General features: G+C 38.5%; 1 protein-coding gene across 10 annotated transcripts in view; it reads left to right on the top strand.

Moving 5' to 3' along the window:
* CD86 (CD86 molecule) overlaps nt 1-25,198 on the top strand; it is an 88,842-nt gene that overhangs the window by 45,792 nt on the left and 17,852 nt on the right. For 4 of the 10 annotated variants that reach the window (XM_060198296.1, XM_060198297.1, XM_060198287.1 and 1 more), the window contains exons 2-3: nt 20,146-20,490; nt 21,675-21,986. In XM_060198296.1, the coding sequence (XP_060054279.1) occupies nt 20,146-20,490; nt 21,675-21,986 (657 nt within the window). Of the gene's footprint in view, nt 1-1,439; nt 1,485-1,995; nt 2,034-20,145; nt 20,491-21,674; nt 21,987-25,198 lie in introns of all 10 variants that reach the window. The other 6 variants (XM_060198292.1, XM_060198294.1, XM_060198291.1 and 3 more) reach the window with 2 other exon arrangements.

Below are 25,198 nucleotides of genomic sequence, written 5' to 3'. Positions count from 1 at the left end.
ATATATACTGAACATCTGTTTAGTATATATATTTATATACTTCAATAACTGAAGTATACAACTCACTGTCATTAGTATTAATTTTAGTATAAAACAGCTCCTACAAGTCAACAAGAAAAATAAAAAGGCTAAAGAACCAAATTAAAAATAGACAAAGAAATGTATAGACAGTATGAGAAAAGGAAATGAAAAGATGCTATAATGAAAGTATTCATTTAAAAGTTATAAGAACTTCCTACCCACTAGGACAAACACTATATAAAAACAGAAGAAAAGTTTTGACAATACTATGAAGAAGTTGAAAGTCTATACTATGTGGTAACAGAAAACAGTGCTGCTGTTAAAGAAAATAATATGGTAGTCACTTAAAAAAAAAAAAAACAGAATTACAAAGTATGATCCAATAATTCCACTTCTGATAATATACCCAAAAGAAGTAAAAGCAGTTTTTTAAATAAATAAATCTGAAAAATATTATCTTTATTTATTTATTAGACAGAAACAGCTAGAAATACAGAGGGAAGGAAATAGAGATAGAAGTAGAGAGAGACAGAGAGATACCTGCAGCACTACTTCACTGCTGTAGACACTTTCCCCCTGCTGGGAGGAGCTGGAGGATTGAATCTATGTCCTTGCATATTGCAACATGTGCACTCAGCCAAGTGCACCATCAGCAGCTCATGTAAGCAGAGTTTCAAAGAGGTATTTATTTCAGATTTTCAGAGATATTTATATACCATGTTTATAGGATTATTTACAAAAGCCAAAAGGTAGAAACCACTCAAATTTACATCAACAGAAAAATAAATATGTTTTATAGATATATAAAATGTGAAATATGCACACCTATTTAAAATTTTAAATATAAAATAGATAAAAGTGTGAAATACGCATACAATGCTCTATTAGTCTACCTTAAAAAAGAGTTGGGCAAAAGATTACCACTATTTCCAATGTTCATTACTTTTACTTTTTAAATTTGGTACTGTGCACAGCTATATTCCATTAAAAATTAATTTTAAAAAAGATACTAGAAGGAAAAAATAAAATAAACTTTTTTAGCTTAAAATTCTATGCTACATATCTGTGACCTGGGTATCACTATGGCAATTTCCATTTGAGGGGGTGGGGACACAGAGCTCTGGTGGTAAGAACAGTGTGGAGTTATATCCCTATTATCTTATAATTTTGTAAATAACTATTAAATCATTAATACAAAATTTTAAAAATAGCTTTTTGCTGGGTACTGTGAATGTATATAGAGGGTGGATGCCTGACAAAATCCAAAAAGGTCTAACTTCTAAACAAACCATTGCCAAGAAAAACATTTCTACCAGATTAGATATAGCTGTGCATCTTCTCCTGAGCACTAGTTTATTTTTCTCTTTTGGAAAGCTCTGTAAATCAATTTACCAATAAAGGTTTTCTTTTCACTGTAGCTGCTCAAACATTACAAGCCAAACTTGAGTCCCACACCATGCAAGGTGGGTAGATTTCTATGGTAATCACTTAGCATTGATTTTATACTTGACTCCATGTCATATTTCTGTATTTGATTTGCTTTATCTATTTTTAACATTATCCCTCATTCCTTATTTTATGCTTCCCTATTAGACTTTTTTGGTTGAGATTAGAATAAATGGGAAATTCCTCTTTATTCAAGAAAGCAAATGCATTATCTTCATTCAAGAAAGTAGGAGAAGGAAGAGAAGGAAAGGAAGCATTAGCAGCTGGTGCTGAAAGGGACACCATATTTTCTACCTGCAACTCCACAGGCAGCAGCCCTATCACATGGCTCATCTAACTGCAAAGGAGGCCAGGAAATAGGGTATAACTGTGATGTCAATAGTAAAAGGAAATGACTTGGGAAATACGTAGCATGGTCTCCATCACCCATATGAGCCCTAAGTGATTCTCAAACTCCAACTATCATTTTATTTTTATTTTTCAGTTTCATTTTCTAATCAAGTTTTATCTTTTCTGTTTTAACTCTAGCATTATGAAACTCATTGTGATGGTCATCCTGCTCTATGGTAAGACACTGTTTTGCTTTATAAAATCTTAGAATGCTCCTACTGTTTTCGGATGAACTTGACCATTGCAAACCTGGGATTAAGACTTGTGTTGTACTCACTTTCTATCCAGTTTTGCACAGCATGGATGTAAAGGGGAAAAATAGACTTCATTGGAGAAGAAGGTAGCATCATAATTAAAACAGGTCAAGTCTGGCCTGGGAGAGAGAATGAGGCCCCTGCTTGCTGTGCTTTTACCATCTCATAAACATGAACTTGCATGCCACAGAGTAGGGTAGACTGACCTGTCCAGTGGTGCTGTAACCAGGAGAAAGTTCCACCTGTTTGCTCTACAAATATTTCCTTCTGATCTCTGTTTTCATTTCTGGCATTGCCAGTCTTTCAGAAAACAACTGACTAGCTTCCAAAAGTCTCCTTCCTATAGGAAGCCTTGGCTGCCACATTCTTTACCTTCCCTCTTCCCTTCCACTACCTTTTCTACCAGCCCAGAGTCATAGGTCATAGTTACCACTGCTTACTGGTAGGACCAAGAAATGTGCCCTCTTCCATTAATCTTCTGCTAGTTGCTTCAGCCAATTTACAATGAAATTTAGGACCTTGAGCTTCAGGGTGTCTCACTTGCACCAGTCCTTTCTGATTCTTCCTCCAGGGCATGTCTCATGCTTTGGCAAAATGTTCCCAAGTAAGACATTTTAACCACACCAAATTAGAAACTCTCTTTCCACTGTGACTTTTCTCTCCTTTACATTCTCTCCTTGGAATGGGTGACGTTATAATGATCACTGGTATTTTATATTGAATTCTGTCTTTATTCACAAAGCCTCCCCTTCCCACCCCACTTGAGAATCATCAGGCACATCTCTTCTTTGAGTTTCTTCATCAGAAAACTGGAGTTGACCAAGATTCCTGCCACACATCCTGTGACTAAGTGCCTTAAATTTCTCCTGGCCAGCTCCTACCTGTTGTTTATTTTCCCACCCTTTGAGCTGGTGTGAAAACAACAGGGAAGGAAATAAACTAAGTCTGCAATTTGGTTACAAGGAATTTACAGAAGTGGCCAGAGTCCCCTCCTCTAGATGGTCACACACCAGGTCTTTGGCCTACTATGGATAATAAGGAGTCAGAGGCCAAGGGGGAGATGTGCTCTCAGACCCAAGCTGGCTAGGACAGGCCTTTCGTGTTTTTTTTTTTTTTCTTTTCTGCTTGGCATCTTCAAGCTTGTGGAGTCTCTGTGTGTGAAGTCTACAAATATAACAACTGATAACTTTTCTGACTTAGACTATTACAGCAGTGTTCACCTCTCAGGACCAAGGACCTGCTGCCTTGGCTTTCAGGGAGGTAGAAGATATGTGAGGGCAAGCAAAAAAGGGTAAACATTGGTAAGGCTCTGGAAAACACTATCCAATAAGAACTCTCTTACCTTTCTTTTAATAAGTTTAATTAAATAAGAGTTAATTATTTGACACTTAAATTGGTAGCACTTACATTGCGTCAGGTGCTGCTCTAAGTACTTTTTGAGTACTGGCTCATTTAAATGCCAGCATAACTCTGCTTTAGGTATTGTTATGGCCCCTCTCTTTTACAAATGTGGAAAGTAAAGCTCAAAGATGTTAGCTAATGTGTCCAGGAGTAGCAAAACTACTTTGTTGTTGGATTCACAACAAGCAGCATAGGTTCACCATCTATTCATCTCTACTATTTCTTATAAGTTTTGCTAGAAGCTATCTGTAACTGATGGGGTTTATTCCTTGGAAACCCAAACAATTTTGATGAATAACATTTGTGCCCAAACCAAGCCCACATTGACACCACCACATTCTTTTCCTTTTCTTTTTTTTAAATACTTTATTGGGGGGTGATTAATGGTTTATAGTACAGTTATTGACACATAGGTATAATCCATCATCTGCCCATGATAGGTATCTAGGTATCTACATGTCTGGAAGATACTTGCTCTTCAAACGTAGGCTCCCTACCCCATCACACACCAGGACCCTATGCCCCTTCTTCATATCCTTTTCACTCCTTGCTTAGAATCCTTTGCTTTAGTGCAATATACCACAACCAGTCCAAGTTTCACCTTATGTTTTCCCTTACCGTCCTTGTTTCTTAAGTTCTGCCTATTAGTGAGACCACTTGGTATTTGTCCTTCTCTTTCTGGGTTATCTCCCTCAACATAACACTTTCAAGTTCTGTCCAAGACATTGCAAAGGTTGATCCATACTTCCAGCCCATTCCTATCTTTCACTAGTGGGGCAGGGCTCTGGTGGGAGGGTCCAGGGTACATAGGTGAAGTCTTCTGTCTGGTGAAGTCAGGTTGGCATCATGGTAGCATTTGCAACTTGGTGGCTGAAAAAGCATTAAGATATAAACAGAACAAATTGTTTCATAGTCAGGAACTTAAATGAAAGAATATAGCAGATGAGTTTTAGGAATGGATCAACCTGCTAATGCCCATGTCCAGCAGAGAAGCAATTACAGAAGCCATATCTTCCACCTTCTGCACCCCATAATGACCCTGGGTCCATACTCCCAGAGGGATAAAGAATGGGAAAACTTACAAGGGAAGGGATGGGATATGGAACTCTAGTGGTGGAAATTGGGTGGAATTGTACCCCTCTTATCCTATGGTCATCAATATTTTCTATTTTATAAATAAAATAATAATAATAAAAACAGAAAAAATATTGCAAAGGAAATAACTTCATCATTTTTACACTAAGTAAGCTGCACTTTACTGGTTCTTAAAACTTGGGTCACAGTCCTCCTCTCAGTAAACAAACCATCTCTTATGACTTGAGAGAGAAGAAGTGAAAATGACATAGAAACAAACTTTTAGAAAATATATACTAAGGGGGTTGGGTGGTGGTACACTGGGTAAAGCACACTTATGAAGCATAAGGCCCCATGCAAGGATCCCAGTTCAGGTTCCCAACTCCCCACCTGCACAGGAGTCACTTCAAAAAAAGTCTGCAGGTGCCTATTTTTCTCTCTCCCACTCTATCTCCCCCTCTTCTCTCAATTTCTCGGTCCTATCCAATTAAAAAAAAAAAGGAAAAATGGCCGCCAGAAGCAGTGAATTTGTAGTGCAGGCACCAAGCCCTGGAAAAAAAAAATATGTATATATATAACCCAGCATAACAGTTCACCTGGGAAGGTGCTGGATTTGTCATGTGCACAACCCTGATTTAAGCCCTCAGAACCATATGGCTATGGCCCTGGGGGACAATTCTTTAAAAAAAATTTTTATTAGTGAATTAATTTTGATTTACAAAATTCTAAGACAACAGGGGCATAATTCCACATTGCTCCCACCATCAGAATTCTGTATTCCCATTCCGTCCATTAGGAACTGCAGTAGTTCTCCCAAGGTTACAGAAATAGGATGACTATTACCTCAATAACCATCTGCCTATATTTGGATGTATTTGCCCATTTTTCTCTAAGGTCCTGCCTTCTCTTCTTTTCTTTTTTTTTATTATTTCTTTATTAGTGATTTAATAATAATCGACAAGATTGTGGGCTAAGAGGGGTACAAATACCATACAATTCCCACCACCAGAGTTCTATACCCCATCTCCTCCATTGAAACCTTCCCTATTACTTATTCATTTGAGAGTATGGACCAAAGATCTTTATGGAGTGCAGAAGTCTAGCTTCCATAATTGCTTCTCCACAGGACATGGACACTGACAGGTATATTCATACCCTGAGCCTGTCTCTACCTTTCCCTAGTGGAGTAGGGCTCTGGGGACGTGGGGTTTCAAGACACACTGGTAAGGTTGTCTATCCAGGGAAGTCAAGTTGGTGTCATGGTAGAATCTGCAACTTGGTGGTTGAAAAGCATTAAGATATAAAGCAGAAAATTTTGTTTAATAATTAGGAAATTCTATGCTGTAGTCGATTCCTCTCTTTGTCTCTTTTTTCTTTCTCTTTCAATCTCTCTCTCCCTCTCTCCCTTTTTCTCAAAAAATATTACCATATCAGTGAAACTCTGGTGAGAACAAAAAGAAAACATAAACTGAGATACCATTTCCTCCCAAAGGTTTTTAACTTTGAGTAATGAAAGTAAACAAAGTTGAGGAGCCCTATCAAGTCTCTTTTGCCTTTACCTTGTCTTTGAAATGGTTTGAACAGTGATCAGCACTTGAAAAGAAAGTTACCACGGGGCCAGGTGATGACACACCTGGTTGAATGCACATGCTATAATGTGCAAGGACCTGGGTTTGAGCCCCTGGTCCCCACCTGCAGGGGGAAAGTTTTTGAGTGGTGAAGCAATGCTTCAAGTGTCTCTTTCCCTATTATCCCTCTTCTTCTTGATTTCTGTCTGTCTTTATCCAATAAATGAATAGAGATAATAAAAAAATTAAAAAGAAAGTTATTGCTATTGAAATTTTAAAAATTATTCCCCTAAGTAGTAGCTGTTTGAGTTTTGTATTGGTGAGAAAAACCAGTGATTCTATTTTTTTTTCTCTTTTTTATATTTATTTAAGAAAGGATTAATTAACAAAACCATAGGGTAGGAGGGGTACAACTCCACACAATTCCCACCGCCCAATCTCCATATCCCACCCCTCCCCCGATAGCTTTCCCATTCTCTATCCCTCTGGGAGCATGGACCCAGGGTCATTGTGGGTTGCAGAAGGTAGAAGGTCTGGCTTCTGTAATTGCTTCCCCGCTGAACATGGGCGTTGACTGGTCGGTCCATACTCCCAGTCTGCCCCTCTCTTTCCCTAGTAGGGTGGGTCTCTGGGGAAGCTGAGCTCCAGGACATATTGGTGGGGTCTTCAATCCAGGGAAATCTGGCCGGCATCCTGAAGACACCTGGAACCTGGTGACTGAAAAGAGAGTTAACATACAAAGCCAAACAAATTGTTGAGCAATCATGGACCCAAAGCTTGGAAAAGTGGAGAGGAAGTATTAGGGAGGTACTCACTGCAAACTCTAGTGTACTGCTTTCTTACTTTGGTGCCATACTCCAAACTCAGTCAATTTCTGCTTTGCGTTTCTACTTCTTTTTTTTTTTTTTTTTACATGCATAACATTCCCCAGATTCCCATTTAACAATACAACCCCCACTATTTCATTCATCATTTTTCATGGACCTGTATTCTCCCCACACACCCACCCACCCCAGAGTCTTTTACTTTGGTGTAATACTCCAATTCCATTTCAGGTTCGACTTGTGTTTTCTTTTCTAATCTTGTTTTTCAACTTCGGCCTGAGAGTGAGATCATCCCGTATTCATCCTTCTGTTTCTGACTTATTTCACTCAACATGATTTTTTCAAGGTCCATCCAAGACCGGCTGAAAACGGTGAAGTCACCATTTTTTACAGCTGAGTAGTATTCCATTGTGTATATATACCACAACTTGCTCAGCCACTCATCTGTTGTTGGACACCTGGGTTGCTTCCAGGTTTTGGCTATTACAAATTGTGCTGCCAAGAACATATGTGTACACAGATCTTTTTGGATGGGTGTGTTGGGTTCCTTAGGATATATCCCCAGGAGGGGAATTGCAGGGTCATAGGGTAGGTCCATTTCTAGCCTTCTGAGAGTTCTCCAGACTGTTCTCCACAGAGGTTGGACCAATTGACATTCCCACCAGCAGTGCAGGAGGGTTCCTTTGACCCCACACCCTCTCCAGCATTTGCTGCTGTTACCTTTTCTGATGTGTGACATTCTCACAGGAGTGAAGTGATATCTCATTGTTGTCTTGATTTGCATTTCTCTGACAATCAGAGACTTGGAGCATTTTTTCATGTGTTTCTCGGCCTTTAGGATCTCTTCTGTGGTGAATATTCTGTGCAAGTCCTCCCCCCATTTTTGGATGGGGTTATTTGTTGTCTTGTTGTTGAGTCTGGCAAGCTCTTTATATATGTTGGTTATTAAACTCTTATCTGATGTATGGCATGTAAAGATCTTCTCCCATTCTGTGAGGGGTCTCTTGAGTTGGGTAGTGGTTTCTTTTGCTGTGAAGAAGCTTTTTAATTTGATGTAGTCCCATAGGTTTATACTTGCCTTAGTCTTCTTTGTAATTGGATTCGTTTCATTGAAAATGTCTTTAAAATTTATGCGGAAAAAAGTTCTTCCAATATTTTCCTCTAAGTATCTGATAGTTTGTGGTCTAACATCCAAGTCCTTGATCCACTTGGAATTTACTTTTGTATTTGGTGAAATACAGTGATTCAGTTTCATTCTTCTGCATGTTTCAACCCATTATTTCCAACACCATTTGTTGAAGAGACTCTGCTTCCCCCATGTAATAGTCTGGGCCCCTTTGTCAAAGATTAGGAATAGATGGAAAATTCCTGAAGATAGTGGAGTCTATATATAGCAAACCTACAGCCAACATCATACTCAATGGTGAAAAACTGGAAGCATTTCCCCTCAGATCAGGTACTAGACAGGGCTGCCCACTATCACCATTACTATTCAACATAGTGTTGGAAGTTCTTGCCATAGCAATCAGGCAGGAGCAAGGAATTAAAGGCATACAGATTGGAAGAGAAGAAGTCAAACTCTCCTTATTTGCAGATGACATGATAGTATACATGGAAAAACCTAAGGAATCCAGCAAGAAGCTTTTGGAAATCATCAGGCAATACAGTAAGGTGTCAGGCTATAAAATTAACATTCAAAAGTCAGTGGCATTCCTCTATGCAAACACTAAGTTAGAAGAAATTGAAATCCAGAAATCAGTTCCTTTTTCTATAGCAACAAAAACAATAAAATATCTAGGAATAAACCTAACCAAAGAAGTGAAAGACTTGTATACTGAAAATTATGAGTCACTACTCAAAGAAATTGAAAAAGACACAAAGAAGTGGAAAGATATTCCATGTTCATGGGTTGGAAGAATTAACATCATCAAAATGAATATACTACCCAGAGCCATCTACAAATTTAATGCTATCCCCATCAAGATCCCAAGCACATTTTTTAGGAGAATAGAAAAAATGCTACAAATGTTTATCTGGAACCAGAAAAGACCTAGAATTGCCAAAACAATCTTGAGAAAAAAGAACAGAACAGGAGGCATCACACTCCCAGATCTCAAACTGTATTATACGGCCATTGTCATCAAAACTGCTTGGTACTGGAACATGAACAGACACACTGACCAGTGGAATAGAATTGAGAGCCCAGAAATGAGGCCCCACACGTACAGTGATTCTATTTTTGGCAGTACATATTTAAAATGGGATAGGAAAGTGGTGGCATAAGTTAAAAGAGAATTGCCTTTATTTCACAAAGCATTAAATACAACTATTAAAAAAAATTACATTCTTATTTTTTAAATTAATACAAATAATCTATTTGAATTTCATCTGATTTTCTTCTCAGGGCACACCTCAGTTTACTGGACAGGTGATCAGGGACCTGGCCAAATAAAGGCAGGTACTCAAAGGGAGAAAGGAGATGTAATTGGCCCAGATAATCCACAACAAAAACGCAGGATTGAATAATTCATTAGATGGCAGATATTAAGGAGTACAGTGAAATGACTCTCTTTCTCCTTATTCTTCTCTTTCATACCTTTTGTGCCCTTCCCTAGTCTTGGAAATTTGACACTGTAGTTGCCCTTCCCTCCCCTACATGGATGATTGTATGAACCTTGCTTATGTGGTTACTTTAACTACTGTTTTCCGCTACTGTTGATAATGGTCACTAAAACTATCACCTAGAGGTGAGTAGTCAAGACCCATTTTTAATTTCCAAAACAAATAAAAAGATCAGATCATGGGGGTTAATTGTTCTGTTGGAAACACTTCTCTTTTTAATTTTTTTTTACTTGTTATTAATAGTTTGTTACCAGATTGTAAGATTACAATGTACAGTTCCACACCACAGCCACCATCAAAGTTCTGTATCCCTACCCTCCCACCTCCTCAAGTTCTTATGAATCTTACAAACAGTTTGCTTGTGTCTGTTTTCTTTGGATGTTTTGTTTTTGTTTTTGGCAAGTTTACGTAAATCAGATCTCTAGATTCTACATATGAATGAAATCATCTGGTAGTTGTCTTTCTTCTCTTTACTTTTTCACTAAGCAAAATCACCTTCAGTTCTATCCATTTTGTCCCAAAAGACACATCATATTTTTTGACTGCAGAATAATATTCCATGGAATATATATCTCATAACTTCTTCAGTCAGTCATCTGATGATAGGCATCTAGGCCGCTTCAACTCTCTGGCTATTGTGGATAATGCAGCTATGAACACAGGGGTGCATAAGTCCCTTTAATTAGTGCTTGAGTGTCCACTAGATAAATGCTCAAGTGGTATTGCTGGATCACAAGGTACTTCCATTTTTATCTGTTTAAGCACTCTCCATGCAGTCTTCTAAAGGGGCTGTACAAGTTTGCATTCTCACTAGCAGTGAAGCAAGGTTCCCTTTTCTTCACAACCTCTCCAACTCTCCTCATTTCCTGGTTTGTTGATGTAACCCATTCTCTCAGGTGTGAGATCTCATAATTTTAATGAAGTGGAGCATTTCCTCATGTGTCTGTGGGTCATGTGTATCTCTTCCTTAGAAAACTGTTTAGTTCGTCTACGGCCATACCACCCTGAACACGCCCGATCTCGTCTGATCTCGGAAGCTAAGCAGGGTCGGGCCTGGTTAGTACTTGGATGGGAGAAAACTGTTTAGTTCTTTGGCCCACTTTTTTTATTGGGTTCTTTTTGCTTCTTTTGTAGATCTGTACTATTTCTGTTTAGATGTTTGATATCAATTGTTTGTCTGATGTATGATGTGTAAATATCTTCTCCCTGCCTGGTCATCCTAATGTAGGAGATTTTTAGTTTCACATAATCCCATTTATTTAATCTTATTTTCATTTCCCATGTCTGGGAGTCGAATCTCCAAATATATCTCTCCTTTTCATGTTGGACACCTCTCAGGATTTTTTGCAAGGCAGCATTGGTAGTGGCAAATTTCTTCAGTTCCTGAATCTTTGAAAATACCTTTATTTCTCCCTCACATTTCAAGGATAATTTATCTGGATACATAATTTGTAACTGGCAATTCTTATCTTTTAATACTTTGAATATGCCATTCCACTCCCTCCTTGCCTCTAGGGTTTGTGATGAGAAATCTAATGAAAGCCTGATGGTTCTTCCTTTGTATGTGACTTTCTCCCTATCCCTAGAAGCTTGCAATATTTTTTTTCCTTGTCCTTGGTTTTGGATAATCTTACAATAATGGGTCTTGGTGTGTGTCATTTTGGATTCAGAAATTTAGTGTGTGTTCATATTATTGGATTTCTACATTTTGAACATTGCTTGGGTTTTGGAAAATAATCTGTTAATATTTCTTTGATTTTGCTTTCTCTCTCTCTCTTTATTTCTTTCCCTTGCTCTCTTCTTCCTCAGGAATCCAATAACTCTGATGTTCACCTTTCTGATAGAACCTGCTATTTCATTGAGAAGTGTTTCATTTTTCTGAAACCTTTCCTCTCCAGGAGTTTTAAATTCAGTGTGTTGGTTGTGTCTTCTGGTGTTGATGTTCTCTCCTCCACCTGGTTAAATCAACTTCTGAGGCCTCTTACCTCAACATCAACTACATTCAGAGTCCTTTTGGCCCTGTTGTTCTGTTTTTTCTTCTATACTTTGTAATTTATTGCTTAGTTCTTGAATTGATTTCATAATGAGTTTTCTGAACTCTATCTCCATCATTTTTTCTAGATCTGTTTCTGTCTGGTCATTTCGGGTTTCTCTCATTGCTATCTGTGTATTTCTCTGTTTCTTCATTTAGTGTGGATTTCATTGTTGTGTCAGCAGGAGGCACTGTGGCTAAGGTATTCAATTCCTTGTTTATATATCTTGGTGGGAGAGGGAATATTTCTATCTTTAGTCACTGGGCTGGTTTTGTGACCTTAATGTAAATATAGGGTCTCCTGCTGCTGTTCCAGCCTCTCTGGGACAACAGCAATGGAGAGCCGAGAAGTCATAGTTGTAAATTGAGTTTTTAGGGTGTATTATTATTATTATTATTATTATTATTATTATTATTATTACAGTAATTTTGTTGCTTAAACTCAAACCCAGAAGTGGTGTGTCTCAGCCACCAATATAATTTGGTGCCTGCCATCTCGGTCCTGACTTTTAGTTCTGGGAATCTTTCACTCACCCCCTTTCAGTTTTCAAGCCACATGTGTCTGCACTCATCTGTGGCTTAGGTAATTTTCTTTTTCTCTTTCTTTCTTTTAAATTATCTTTTTTTTTTTAATTACACCCAGAAGTGGTGTGTGCCTCAGCTACCAGTCTGGCACCAGCCAACCCTGAATATGACCTTTTAGTTTCAGGAATCGCTTCCTTACCCCTTTCTGTCTGAGCCACACAAGTCTCTACTCACCTGTGGCTTGGTGAGTTTGAAGAGATCCTGGTTGTATTTTGTTGAGTTTTCCAGTGATTTTTGTTCCTTTTCCTAGTTGCTTAGGAAGAGAAAAAAATGAGGCAGCTGCTAGTCAATAGCCACACCTCCAAAAGTCCATGGAATCACTTCTTTCAATTAAGGTATTGATTCAGGGTTCTTAAAACATATACACATACATGTATATACATATATGCACACACATATGAAAAAACCAAATTATCATTTTAGCATATCATAGTTTCCAGATAGACTGGGTATCAGACAATTTAATTTAATGTAATATAGTCATTGACTAGAATAAGTGGGGGGTTGTTTGGAAGTAAGAGTAAAATTGGTAAGAAAGAGAGAATTTCTTCTGGAAATTTCCACTGGGAAATAGTAAGTTTTTGAGAGACTGTGGTTTACTTATTTTTTTGTGTGTGTGAGAAGTGATCTTAGAATTGTTTCCAGAATTTTCACTCTCTACCCCTCTCTAACTCCCCCCCCTCAATTTCTCTCTGTTTTGTCAAAATTAAAATTTAAAAAATGGCCACTGGGAGTGGTGGATTCACAGTGCAGGCACAGAGTCCCAGCCATAACCCTGGTGGCAAAAAGAGGGGGAGAAAGAGAGAGAGAGAGAAAGAGAGAGAGAGAGAGAGAGAGAGAGAAATCCACAGACCAGCTTCACCACTTGTGAAGCATTCCCATGCAGATGTGCATGAGTAGGGACTTGAACCAGGTCCTTGCCCATGGTGATATGTGTGCTTAGCCAGGTGCACCACCTCCCACCTCCATATCTCTATTGAAAAGTGTTCAATTCTTTACACTGATTCAAAATCACTTTAATACTACAAAGTAAAAGATAAGAGAGTAAAAAAGTCATATTATTATACATGCAAATCTCTGAACATGTTTTATTGAATATTATGTGCATACATGCTTTCTAAAGTTTCTAGCTAATTTGTTATTTTGACAAGTTTTAAAACTGTATTATTCCACTGAATCAGAATATTTCAATAACCTTTCCTTTTTCTCTCTTGTGTGTCTTATTCATACAGAAGTCATTGTTCCACTGTTTTCTTTAGTTTTATTGTAGTTAAGGAGTTTCTAGTTTAATGGTCATTGTTTTATAGGTGTTCTATGCTCTTTTCCCTTTTTAACATTTTTTTATCTCATAAGACTGAGAGCAAATCACTGCTCAACTCTGGCATATGGTGATACCAGAGATTGGACTATGGTGATACGATATTGGACCCAGAACCTCTGGGGCCTCAGACATGCAAGGCTGATAGGTAGGCTACCTCTGTACTATCTCCCTGAACATCTTTGTTAATTTTTTCTATTTATGTACTTATTTTTAATGACCTAAAGTCATGTTCATATGCAATTTTACTACTCTCAGTGGGAGGGTTGTTCACTTAGAGGCAGAGAGAGTGATAGAGGTAGAGAGAGAGAAAATTATCACAGCATCAGATCTTCCCACAGTGCCATTCAGTTGTAAGAACAGATACGTAGAACAAATGTAGTGTGTTTCTAGGATGGATTTTGCATCAAAGAGTGAGTAAGTTATTGAAGTTGTTTGCAGATGATTGAAAAGATATACCAGGACTTGCATCACCCACTTGTGAAGCTTACCCCCTGCCGATGGGGACTGGGGACTTGAGCCAGTGCACAGCCCCAGATTTCATTATGTTTATGAAAGAAAAGACAGTAGAACTCTGTTCATCTTTGCCATATGCTGGTACTGTCGATTAAATCTGGGAGTTTTGGAGTTTCAGGCATGAAAATTTAGCATACCACCACTGTGATCGCCCACCCCCAGCCCAAAAGTTCCTTTTAAACTGGTACCAGAAACTATCCAACTTGAGAATAATAACACAGCATGGTAGACCTGAAAACTGTCACTGCTTGGGAAAAACACTTAAATGAGTAATTGAGCTGTATATGCGCAAGCCTCAAATCTTGAGAATCTTTGGGACAACACCTACTGTGTAATCATGCAAAAAAAAAGTGTGTTTTGGGGGGGAGTGTTGGCAGGTAGATCCAGGAAGTGGCACAGTGCCTAGAGTTATTGGACTTAAAAGCATGATGTCCCAGGTTTGATCCCACAGAGTGATGCTCTGGTTTTCTTTCTTCTCTGATGTTAATATATAAATATTTTGAAGAAAATTTTATTTGCAAGTGGAAGTAGCTAAAAAATCCATCAACGGATAACTGGCTAAATTAGTTATTTGATATATATTCCATGAAGTACTACTCTGCAATGAAAAAAAAAAATTGTCCTTTTGGACAAGTGGATAGAATTAGAGGCGATTGTGCTTAATAGAATAATAGATGAAACACCACTACCAGATAATTTCACTCATATGTAGAATCTAGAGAACTGATACACATGAACCTGAGAAACAAATATATAAAAAATCAGAAGCAAACAAGCTGTTTCTAATACTTTGTGAGAACAATGGTGGTTATCTTTGGGAGATAGGAGGGTAGAGACAGAGAAATTTGGTGGTGGGTGTGACGTGGAACTATAACCTGTAACCTTACAACCTTGTAACCAATTATTAATCACAAATAGAAAATGAAAAAAATATACAAGTGCCATGCTAATTAAATATGATAGCCACTAACCAAGTGTAACTATTTATATTTAAGTTCAAACTAAATAAGATTAACAATCCATTACTTGCCATCCCTAATTATCATATAAGTTTCATTGGTCATAGTGGTTGGTGGTTACTATATTGGTCAGCATAAGTAAATTCCCATCATTGCAGAGTTCTTTTGAAAAACACTGCAATATAGGAGTTAGACTGAATAGAGCTGGGGTCATGTTGAAGTAAAAGATTAGCTGTAGGTAGAGTGCTTAAGAGCATGTCTTTGAGGAAGACATCTTGTGGATAGGAATAAGGACACTGAGGTTGAAGGTTCTAGGGACAGAGCCATTCTTAGTGAAAAGGATCAGGATTATGTTGTGAAAGAGGGACTAACTGAAATAGCTCTTGGGGAGTGGAGGGTCTTTGTAATAGAAAGGATCATCAAAGAACTTTGACGCAAGGTTGCTGGTGAACTCATTCATGCTGAAGCCATCCACAGTATAATACTAATTGGTTGGGGGAAAAAAAGACTCTGCATATGATGTGATGCTACCATGATGACGATCTAACTTCCCTGAGCAGATGACCTCACCAACGAGTCCTGGAGCCCCACTTCCTCAGAGTCTTACCCTACTAGGGAAAGATAGAAACAGGCTGGGAATATAAATTGACTTGTCAACACTCAGGTCCACCAGGGAAGCAATTATAGAAGTCAGACCTTCCACCTTCTTCACCCCATAAAGATCTTTGGTCCATGCTCCCAGAGGGGTAAATAAGGAAGGCTCCAGTGGAGGGGATGGGATGTGGAACTCTGGTGGGGGGAATTGTGTGGAATTGTACCCCTCTTATCCCACAATCTTGTCAATCATTACTAAATCACTAATAAAAAAGACTCTGCATATAATACTAAAATATAATAATAATATAATACTAAAATATGTAAGAATGTAGTGTCAAATATGGATTGCAAATAGCATTGAGAGAAGGCAATATTGAAAAAGACCAATGGCACTGCTCAAGGTTCCTATGAGGTCAGATAAGACAAGCAGTGATGTTGGCCAAGTGACATCCTTTGGACATAACTATGTTTAGTGAAATCATGACCTTAAAGGCAGCTAGCATTTGATCAAGATGTTTAGATCAAAGAAAATTTATTACAATGGAATGAGGTTTCCAGAGGGCCTGGTGAAGCTTTGGAAGAAGTTTAGCAAAAGAAAAAATAATATGAATGCCCATAAGCATAATCACATGAAGAAGGTATGTTTGGAGTAATGCTCAGGGGAGATGTAAATTCCAGCTGAGGTTGGAGACCTCATAGGATTAGTAGATTTTTGTAGCACATCCAAGCAGTATATTGCTGGGAAGTCCTAAAGTATTCTTTGAAACAGATTTCTTGAACTGCTCAGGGAGTGATAAAATTCTTGACTTCTGATATCATTGTAGCAACTAGTTTTAAGTAAATCAAGACCATTTATATTATGCACACATGGTAGAAGGGAAAGAATTCTAAGTGCTTATGCACAAATGTAGCCACAGTGAGTATACTAACCTTGTGGCCTAACATCAGAATGGCGAAGGCCTTAAAAATACTTTGGGAAAGTAGAATTTGAGCTTAATCTTTCCACAAATAGTTAGAAAGGGGATTAGCATTTGTATCTCTGAGTCATGTCAGGGAAACCAGTGGTTGATGAGAAGCTGTGGAGTATAAAATGTGAAGTACTTTCAGTTCCTCTCAGATGGGCTTCAACGTGTTTTCCACCCCAGGCTGAAGAGAGAAGAGAAAGAGTTTGGGCAGGAATGGGTGGAAACATTTGCTTCCTATCATTATCTTCTCTGTTTCACTCTGGAGATGGAAGTAGTGATTCTCTTATGGCAACTTGTTTAACTGGAGCTCCCGTCGAAAGGCAGGTCTCAGTCTGTGGTCTGAGGTTGGACCTGAGTTTAAAGTTCTTACCAACCCTTAGGTGATTCCAATGCCTTTATATATCTTTTTAATTATTAGTGATTCAATAATGGTTTATAGGATTATGACGGGAATATAGTTCCACATCCAACCACCACCAAAGTCCTATTTCCCTTACTCCCAAGGATAGCCATCATAATTCTCACAAAGTCTTAGCGACATTTTGGTCAGTTTTTTTTTTTTTTTGCAATTTTATGTCTTTCAGTTTTCTATATTGCACATATGAGCAAAAGCATTACATAGTTGTCTTTTACATCTTTACTTACTTCACTAAGAATAATCATCTCCAGTTCCATTCATTTTGTCCCAAAGGACACAATATCATCTTTTTGTTTTTTAATGCTCAGTAGTATTCCATGGCATATATACCCCATAACTTCTTCTTCTTCTTTTAAAGATTTTATTTATTTATTCATGAGAAATGACCAGAGAGAGAGAGAGAAAGAACCAGACCTCACTCTGGTACATGTGCTGCCAGGGATTGAACTCTGGACCTCATGCTTGAGAGTCCAATGCCTTTTCCACTGCACCACCTCCTGGACCATCCCCATAACTTTTTTATACAGGCATCTGACATGGGCATTTTAGTTGTTTCTACTCCTTCAGGATTGTGAATAGTATAGATATAAGCATAGTGGCAATACCTTTAGAACATAGATCACAGTTTGTTTGGTAAGTAAAGAAGGAAGCAGTTATATGAATGGAAGAAAAGTCTTTATACTGTTTAGGAGAAAGGATCTGGGTCAGAGCAGTTGTGAGTGGAGAGAGTAGATGGGTAGGAGAAAGATACCATCAGGCTTTACTGAGAGCAACTGTAAGTCAAGAAGAAAGAAGTCAAGTTTGAAATCATTTCCAGGTCCAGAAGATACAACTGACAGCTGCTTAGTGCCAACACTGACTGTTAATTAGCAAAAATTCCAACTGTGTGTTTGGCTTCTCTACTAGCCTATCCCTACATCATAGAGCAAGTCAGTGATAAAACTAGAACGACAGTAGGTGGCACTCTTGTGTTTTCTTTCAGAGGTCAGGGAAATAAGGTAGCATTACTTCCAGGAGTGCCTTGTAAAATAATTGTTGAATACAGTAAACTTTTCTTAGGTTCTGTTTTCACTCTTCAGATATGTAGATAGTTCCCCCTTCACCCCCAGTATGGAAATATACATCCTGCACACATGCTGCATTTGGTACTTTCAAGTTCTTCATAGTGTTTTAGTGAGGGTAGTGTTAACAGGCAGTGATTCAAAGTTATGTCAACCACCACTAATGCCTCAAGTCAAGTCTTTCTTTCTTAGAGTTCAAGACTGCCACTAACACCTTGATTGTGTGTTCTTATGGGGCCAGACTAGATACAGTTCATTTTTACCAAGTACGTGCCACTGTTACTTGCTCTTCTATTCTCTTTTAGGAATTTATTACTACTAATTGCTCCTACCAGATACCCAAATAACATCTAAATGAAATCTTTTTCATCTGTTTCACTAACCTATCTTCCTATTCCTCCTAGTGACAGCTTTTTTTTTTTTCTTGGTCAACCTGGGGTCTCACACATGCATGATTTCACTGCTCCTGGGCCAATATTTTGAAAGAGACAGAAAGAGAGAGATAGAGAGAGAGACTAGCACCTCATTGTCATGACATTCCTATGTGATGCCAGGGGTTGAACCCAGATGGTACCCATGCAAGGCATTCATTTTTCCCTGGTGAGATATTTCTCAGCCCCAGTGTCAACATCCTTTTAAACAAAATCCTAAATGATGAAGCTATATTTACATTCCACCGTCACTCCCTCCCCAGTGAGGCATCTAACTTAATATTAACTAATAAATAGCATCCTCCCCCACCTGGCATTTATCACCCACCACTCCTACTATTTCTTGGTCTCATATAATTCTGTGATCTATAATAGATCCAATGAAGCCCTCTTTAAGCTCCTTACATTCAAAGAGTGAGGGGAAAAAGTCAAACAAAATTCCTTACACTCTGCTTACAGAACTGAGGTTAAAAAAAGGAAGAAGTCAGAAGTTGAAAGGGTAGAGGGGATCCAATGGACTACAGTGGAGCAATATTTTCATTTTGGTGGTGTGTGACAGTACATATTTTGATAAGGGTGAAATTCTACCCCCAAAGTATACAGTCTTGTAAACCAACATTACTCATTCTAGAAACAAAAAAGTCTGTTTCCAAAAGGAGAAGGCATCATCAAAGCTAAAAGTTAGGTTGCCACATTTCTCATTTTAATATACCCGCAAGGCATATTATGCCACAAGGATAAAAGATTTTCTCTGAACTTTCCTAGGAGCAAAGCATACTGGGAAAAGCAAGTCTGTAGTACATGGAGGTTTTTCTTAATATTCCAGAAGCTCTTCCTCACTTCTACATCTGATTTCCAGCATTTTATTTTGCACCTTCAATGCTCTTTGACTATGACAATTACAAAATAGCCATTATGCTTACCTGGTTCTCTTTCTGATTCCTGAAATTCCTTCAAAAGATCAATGAGAACAGAGACTTTAGTTGATTATCTATGTCCTTTCCTAACTGTTTTATATTCTTAGATGCACTGACTGTGGCAGCAACAGGAGTTATGAGAGTGGCTCTATCAAGAAAACAATGAATTTCAAAGATATCACTCAGTGTGATTTCCAACTACTGAGGTTTAATGAAAGGGAGAAACAACAAATTTGTTGCTATTATCGAGAAGATTTTCACCCTGGCAAACCAAAGGAATAAGGGGAGAAGGAAGGGAAAAGGAAGCTTTTAATAATGGTGTAGAAGTAATGAAGCCTGTAACAGCTACTTTAAAGAACATCAACATTCTGGCTATAGGAAGATAACAGATGGGTACAAGTGTTGTCTAACTGTTGGTTTTCCCTATTTCAGGATTTAAACTCACAGAACCAGAGTACTGGAAAACCTCTTAGAACATTTAGTCCACCTCTCCAATAAAGAGATAAGGAAACTGATCCTGATAGCAGTAGCAGTTTGTACAAGGTCACACATTTACTAAGTTGTACTATGAGGACAAAATTTCCACTTTCCAGATGCCAGTAATGTATGCACATTTACATAGTTTAACATCTAGTTCTTCATGTCTTTTCCTGATAAGGTAGCCTCTGAATTATGTGTAAAGGAAAAATGAACTTGTTCCTTCCCTCTTGTTTCTCCTCCCTTAACCTCCACCTTCTCTCTTCCAGCAAGGAGAGTGAATGCTGCGGTGAAGACTCAGGCCTATTTTAATGAGACCGGAGAGCTGCCATGCCAGTTTAAAAATCCTCAAAACAGAAGCCTGAATGAGATGATACTATTTTTGCAGGACCAAAAAAATCAGGTTCTCTTTGAGCTATATAATGGCATTGAGAAAACTAGCAATGTTCATGACAGTTATAAAGGTCGCACAAGTTTTGACCAGAATACTTGGACCCTACAGCTCCACAATGTTCAAATCAAGGACAGAGGCACCTATTACTGTTTTATCCATCATAAAAGGTCCACAGGATTGATGCTCATTCACCAGATGATTTCTGAGCTGTCAGTGATTGGTATGTAGTCAATGGTATGTTTAGATGCCTGACATCCTCACATGAAATGTCAATAAGCAGAGAAACCTGGGTAGGGGGAGAAAGCAGAGACCAGGCACTTCTGGGAATCCCACTGGAAAAGAATACAAGACCTGAGAGTAGAGCTACTGAAAAGTCTTTGTATGTTTTTATACTTTGCTTCTAAAGGACCAGCAAAAATCTACATTAGAGCAAACTAAAGATAGTCAAATAGATGGGATGTGGTCAAGTGAAAATTATGAGCTATTTCTCCACTACTAAGTTTATGCAACCGCATAGGCCTCAAATATGTTTTATATTCATTTTCTTCTTTGATCCAAGATTTCTTGCTCATGTCTTTGTCTGAAATGTCCAGCAAGAGTGACAATGAAGTAATTTAGATTTTCCTTTCAGCTTCTTGGACAATGCTTATAAATTATTATTCTTCCCAGCTGTGAGCCTGATAGAAAGAAAGAAAGAAAATAAACGTGATGCACATAACTCCAAAGCTAACAAACCAGTAACTCATTTTTCAGGACTTGAAATTCTATGACACTAGAAATTTTTTATATTGTACTTCCATAAAATTATTTTGGTATAGTTTTGTTAACTTTAATTCATGTATAGATACATAACAACCATTCTAAATATGATACAAAGCATTTCCACTATGATAAAAAATATTCCTCATGCTACCCTTACATAGTTATTCTTTCTCCAGACTCATTACCCTGTTTTGTCTCCTGTCGTCATGTCATTTTGAGAATGTCACATATATGGAGCCATACTGCATGATACCATTTAATAATGGATACTTACATCCAAATTGTTGCGTGAATCAAAGTCTGCTCCTTCTTATTCCTGAGTAGCATTCAGGATTTAGCATTTCAGCCCTCCTGTTTCTAAGAAAGCTGTACACCCCTCACCCCCCCCACATTGACTTAGGAAGGTCCTAAGTATACAAATGATAGTAAACATAACTTGAAACTTCATTACTGAAAAACAAATGGGTTGTTATGTAGTTCTCCCCATGGATGGAGGCTCACACTTTAGAGATGTTAAGGCTCCCAGGTGTGCTACCAGTGAGCTCTTATATCAGGTACCTAGTTATTTGCTGTTTTTTTTCTAGATGCATTTACATTTAGACTTATTCCTCTCTTTTTCTCATATCTTTATTCTACTTCCAGCTAACTACAGTCAACCTGAGATAAAGCCTCTTTCCAATATAACAGAAAATCCTGACATCATAAATTTGACCTGCTCGTCTATACATGGCTACCCAGACCCTGTTGATATGTGGTTTTTGATAAAAACAGAGAACTCAACTAATGTGCCTGAAACTTCTATGGTGAAATCTCAAAATAACATCACAGGATTGTATGATGTCTCTATCAGCTTGTCTTTTCCAGTACCTCATGGAGCAAGCAGTATAAATATCTCCTGTATCCTGCAACCTGAACCAACAGTTGCCCAACTTCACTCCCCACCTCTCATCATAGGTAAAGCTACTTCCCAAGACTGTATTTTATACTGGGTATTATACACAAATGGCCAAAACAGATCATCAAACATTCTCTTCTTGCCAGGAAAACTTATACTAGACTTTTTTGTTTATTTTTATTTATAAAAAGGAAACACTGACAAAAACCATAGGATAAGAGGGGGTACAACTCCACACCATTCCCACCACCATAACTCCATAACCCATCCTTTACCCTGATAGCTTTCCTGTTCTTTATCCCTCTGGGAGTATGGACCCAGAGTCATTATAAGGTGCAGAAGGTGGAAGCATCTGTAATTGCTTCCCTGCTGAACCTGGGTGTTGATAGGTCGATCCATACTCCCAGCCTGTCTCTCTTTCCCTAGTGGGGCAGGGCTCGGGAAGCGGGGCTCCAGGACACATTGGTGGGGTCCTCTGACAAGGGAAGTCCAGTTGGCATCCTCTTAGCATCTGGGACCTGGTGGCTGGAAAAAGAGTTAACATATAAAGCCAAACAAATTGTTGAACAATCATGAACCTAAAGGCTGGAATAGTTCAGATGATGAGTTGCAGGGGGGGTCTCCGTTTTGTAGATAGTAAGTAGGCCTATTTTAGTTATATTCCAGAAGGGTCCATGTCTATACTAGTTTTTTTTTTTTTTCTAAGCCTGACATCTGATTGTTAGAAAGTAGGAAGAGGACACCTACTTCATCTGAGCACTGCAGGGATTAACTATGAACCTCTCCTGCACTTGAGAAAGCATAATTTTAGACCAGAAACTAACCTAGCTGTTTTTAAATGGTGGGGGTGCTATTATCCAAAATGGTTTTTCACCTTTGGAATATTTTCCCTGGTCCTCCTCCCTCCAAAGGAAGATGTACAGTACTCAAGGAGAAAGGACAGGTACTTTATGGGCTCCTAACTTCTAACAAATTTAAATATAAATCTTTGAATTATCATTCCAAAATTTGGCATTATTATGAGTGGAAAATTCAGGGTTCCTTCAGATTATTGTTCTCCCACTCATTAGAACACACAAACACACACTACACTTGTACGTATAACACCTGTTATGACTTTAGAACCATGACAGAGATTTGCATTTGCAAGGATAAAAGCTAAAGGATGTAAAGCATGCTGTCTCCCTTTGAGAACCTTCCAATCAGAATTCTATGATGTACACACATAGAAAACTGAATTTCAAAAAGATAAATCAGAATCTGGATTAGATCCCACTGAAACATATTACTAAAGTTAACTTAAGAGTTACTGATGTTTTGTTGGCATTCAGAGGTGGGCAAGTTCCTGGACAGTCAGTAAAATCTTCCTAAAGGAAGTGGATCCTTAAATACCACAAAATAAATAACTGGGGGCTGAGAAGATAGCATAATGCCTGCACAAATGGAATTTTGTGCCTGATACTTCCCAGCTCTCAGGTTCAGTCCTCAGCACCACCATAATCCTGAGCTGAGCAGTGCTCTGGTAAATAAATAAAGAAAATAAAGAGAAATAATTGAACTGAATAAGCATGATAAAGAAATGATAGCCCTTCAGATTTGTGGTGACTTTCTGAACAGTGAGAAAAATTTTGATTTGGGGTGGTAGAGGCTCAAATAAAACCTTAGTGGAAATGCTTCTAGTATGTTAGTGATATATTTCAGGGACCAGTCTAGCTTGAGAAAAATGTTGAAACTAAGTAATACTTGCCAATAGGAGAAGGGAAAGCATCTATATTTGAAACCCCCATTAAGAAGCTGTGGCTGTGAATTTTCTCCTGAAATAAAGGAGAATATGTACCCATCCTTCCCCCATCACTGACTGTTCTGACTCTGAAACAGGGCAGGAAAGTCCACTGCCCAATGCTGCTGAGAAAACGATGTGAATAGAAAAGCTTTATTAAATAATACTGCATAATACTAAGAATGGGATTCCTCAATCAAAATATTTTTCCCTTCCCTAGTCTTGTGGCTGTTTTTAAATGGTGGGGGTGCTATTATCCAAAAGGGTCCCTCACCTTTGAAATATTTTCTCTGGTCCTCCTCCCACCAAAGGAAGATGTACAGTAGCCCCGGAGGAAGGTCACGTACTTTATGAGCTCTTAGGTTGTCCCTAAAAAATTTAACCCCTCCTTTCCATATGCCTTCTCTTGCCCTGGCCTCACCCTAGATCTGCCCCTTGGTTTGTCCTCTCCTGACTTGACTGTTCTTTTCCTGTTGGTATCCTAACACTCAAACACAACTTGGCATTTGAACACATTCTTATAAACTCCTTCTTGGGTCAGTCTTACCAACCACACATGCCAGTGGATCAGTCTTCTTGCCTAGTACTTATTTCTATTCTCTAAGGCACCTCTGTCTCTGAGGGTCCATTAATGGTAATGCCATCCAGCAATTCTTCTGTGGCCTCTTTTGGCTTGACAAAAGTCTCTCCCAAACTACTACCAAAGTCCTTCACTTTCTTAGGACACCAACATCATATACGGCACTTCCTGTGACCTTTTGCCATAGCTCTTCCAGTCTATAAGTGAATTGAGTTTTTCTAGTAGGAGGGCTCCATGATGTCTCACTTTTCAGCTGCTTTTCAACTACTGTCAAAAACCTTCCCAGCTTTCTACATCCATCAGAAACATTTCAGTTCTGGCTGTCTCAAGAAGAAGGGTCTTTCCTCTTCATATCCATATTTTATGTCCTGATGAGGCAGACTAAGCATCTAGTCAAGGAATCCTCTTGAATATCCTAAAAGGTAGCAGGCTCCATGTTCACAAGTATGCCTGCTTTTACTGGGAATGCCAAACAGGCTATTACAGAAAAAGCCTAGGATAGACAACTGGTCTACAATGCTAACAACTCCTTCTCTTAAAATTCCAGGAGCAGGGCGTTGGCCCACAAGTTGTGGTTATGGTAATGGGAAGTCAGCTAACCCCATTTTCCTGTATTTGAGATTAATGACCAGAAATGCCTCCATAAATTACTGTAAAGTGAGAGGTATTCTGTTCTATGCCACCCCTCGAAAAATGTTTTTTCAACACACTAATACTTAGATTCCTCATGTAAGGACATCCTGACTTCCCAGCAGCAGGTTCTGTGCCTGTTTTCTAGTAGGTAAGACATGCTAAAAGGCTTACTGGGTGGCCAGGTTGTGGTGCAAGTGGTTAAGCACACATATTACCATGCAGCAAGGACCTGGGTTCAAGCTCCCACTCCCTACCTACACGGGGGTCCACTTCACAAG

The sequence above is a fragment of the Erinaceus europaeus genome, chromosome 9 (genome assembly GCF_950295315.1).
Source record: "Erinaceus europaeus chromosome 9, mEriEur2.1, whole genome shotgun sequence".
Classification (NCBI taxonomy): domain Eukaryota; kingdom Metazoa; phylum Chordata; class Mammalia; order Eulipotyphla; family Erinaceidae; genus Erinaceus; species Erinaceus europaeus.
This window is presented reverse-complemented; position numbering and strand designations above follow the sequence as displayed.